The 2645-nt window shown below is 42.3% G+C and overlaps 1 protein-coding gene across 1 annotated transcript in view; it reads left to right on the plus strand.

Moving 5' to 3' along the window:
• gpx7 (glutathione peroxidase 7) overlaps positions 1-2282 on the plus strand; it is a 2599-nt gene extending 317 nt beyond the window's left edge. Inside the window, exons 1-3 of the mRNA XM_030129589.1 lie at positions 1-7; positions 1446-1707; positions 2011-2282. The exon at positions 1-7 is cut by the window's left edge and continues 317 nt beyond it. Of these exons, the coding sequence (XP_029985449.1) occupies positions 1-7; positions 1446-1707; positions 2011-2174 (433 nt within the window). The 3' untranslated portion in view covers positions 2175-2282. The remainder of the gene's footprint in view (positions 8-1445; positions 1708-2010) is intronic.
• The last annotated feature ends 363 nt before the right edge of the window (positions 2283-2645 follow it).

The raw sequence follows: 2645 nt of genomic DNA on the forward strand, positions 1-2645 counted from the left end.
GGGCTCGGTAAGTCCGCAAACACCACCCACCACCCGAACCCGGACCAGGACCCGGCCCACACCCGGAGCCGGGTCAGTCCTCAGACCCGGAGCCTACGTGGCATCAGGCCTGCAGAGACTGGCTCAGACGAGGACCTGGACCGGAGGTTTAGACTGGATCAAGGAACAACGAAAAACTACATTTAAACCAGAAAAAAAGGACAAACCCAGAAAAAAAGGACAAACCCAAACAAAAGTGTATTTATAGTCAAATTGAGATCAAAGTAAAGTGGTCCAATCCTTCCAAACTTGGTGGAGGTTAGGGTCATATAGGGTTAGGTTCATATTCAATAAAAACTCAAACACAATGACATATTCTTTTTTTCTGTTCCATTTAATATTGAATGTGGAGGTGCAAAAACAGAACACTGTGAATCCTGCCGTTCATGGTTGAATGTATACATTCCTGTTCTGTCTGCAGTTTCAAACTTTATGTTCACATTCTTTGACAGACTGGAAATGTTTGATTTGGAACTTTCCTCCTGTTTAATCAGCTTTAAATGTCTAACCCTGACCCAAACTAGATTTGTTTCTATATGTAAATTTCATATCATGGTTATTGTGACCAAAATGATCATGGTTCTCATTATTAATATATATATACACAGTATATGCAGTATTGTTAAAATATGCTCCAAATGTTCAAAAAGTACTTAAACACACTACTGAAATAATTTAACCAAGTTGTAATTAGAAAAAGTGAAATAAAATAACATGATCAAAATACTTTGTGTTTGCAGAACCATTCAAATATGAACATGGACACATCAAACACACAAATGTGTCTTAAATCTTTGTGAAATCTGTGTGAAGTCTGTCTGAAATCTGTGTGAAATCTGTCTGAAGTTTGTGTGAAGTCTGTGTGAAATCTGTCTGAAGTTTGTGTGAAATCTGTGTGAAATCTGTCTGAAATCTGCCAAATTCATTTCATATTTTTGGTTCTTTTCTTGGTGTTCTCCAGTAGAAGAACTGGACAGTTGAAGGCTCTAGCTCCTGTTCTGCTTTTGGAGAACCATCAGTGTATCTGCATATGGACTGCTAACCAGTGTACCTACATGTGGACCCCTAACCAGTGCACCTGCATGTGGACTGCTAACCAGTGTACCTACATGTGGACCCCTAACCAGTGTACCTGCATGTGGACCCCTAACTAGTGTACCTACATGTGGACCGCTAACCAGTGCAGCTGCATGTGGACCGCTAACCAGTGCACCTGCAATATTTAGAACCTTTTACACTGGACTGTTTATTAGTCCAACCATTATCTCAGTCCATTCACATTAGGGTTAGATGAAATAGATGAAATAGCTGTTCAAACACCACTTGTAGTGAATCCTGTCTTTAACTGTAGATTCTGTGTGTTCATGTTTCTGTCTTTAACTGTAAATTCTGTTTTCTATCTTCAGGTTTCTCTGGTGGTGAACGTTGCCAGTGAATGTGGTTTTACTGCAGACCACTACAGGGACCTGCAGAAGCTGCAGAAGGACTTTGGCTCCTCCCATTTCAACGTCCTGGCATTTCCCTGTAACCAGTTTGGACAGCAGGAACCGGGCAGCGACAGAGACATCGACAGCTTTGTCCGCAGAGTCTACGGCGTCTCCTTCCCTCTGTTCAGTAAAATCGCTGTGGTCGGAACTGGAGCCAATAACGTCTACAAATACCTGGCAGGTAAGAAAACAGTGCACTGGTCATGTTGATACAGGAGAGGCACAGATGCTAACGCTAACAGTAACTCTAAGTTACCCTAGGTTACCCTAACCCTAACATCGCATTGGTCATGTTGAAATCTTTTTGATGGAGGCTAATCTTTGACTAGCCGTAACCCTAACCCTATCTCATCCTTTATTTAGGGTTATAGCGTTAACCCTAGGGTTAGGGTTAGAATCCATACCCTGTGGGTTCTGTTGTTCCAGAACCCGTCCCCTGTTGGTTCTGTCCACTGAATCCACCTCCTGTTCCTGTTCTTTGCAGAGTCGTCTGGAAAAGAACCGGACTGGAACTTCTGGAAGTATCTGATCGATGTGGATGGAAAAGTGGTGGATGCGTGGGGTCCCAAAGTTTCAGTCCAAGAACTTCGACCCCAGATCTCAGAGATGGTTCGACAGATCATCTTAAAGAAGAAAGACGAGCTGTAACCTCATGTATTAAGCCCCTGTTTTCAGATGGACTGGACTGTCATGTTTAATCAGGACAATCGACTCCTGTTGGTTCTGATTCATTTTCTGCTGAATAAACTTTTGTACTGGAACCTTTAAATGTGTGGTTTTCTTTTGTGCACCTTGGAGGTGAATTTTTCCCACGGTGTGAATATTTGTCACTCATGCCATGAACACATTTATCCATGTAAAGACAAACAGATTTAATGTTGAGGTCAAAGGTCACAGCTGTGGATGAGTGCCAAACAGAGAAGAAAGAATTCAGAATCAGAATACCTTTTATTATCATTTGACAGCACAGAGTACATCAAACGAAATTACGATCAATGATTAGGGATGTCAAGGCCGCCATACTTTTTCAGTGGATTTGGTCGGATTTGGGGGACGGTGAAAAACAGAGTTTGAGGGCAGACGGTTGGAGTGGGGAGGGGTCAGTATATGTGTGTGCGT

The sequence above is a fragment of the Sphaeramia orbicularis genome, unplaced genomic scaffold, assembly GCF_902148855.1.
Source record: "Sphaeramia orbicularis unplaced genomic scaffold, fSphaOr1.1, whole genome shotgun sequence".
In the NCBI taxonomy this organism is placed as follows: domain Eukaryota; kingdom Metazoa; phylum Chordata; class Actinopteri; order Kurtiformes; family Apogonidae; genus Sphaeramia; species Sphaeramia orbicularis.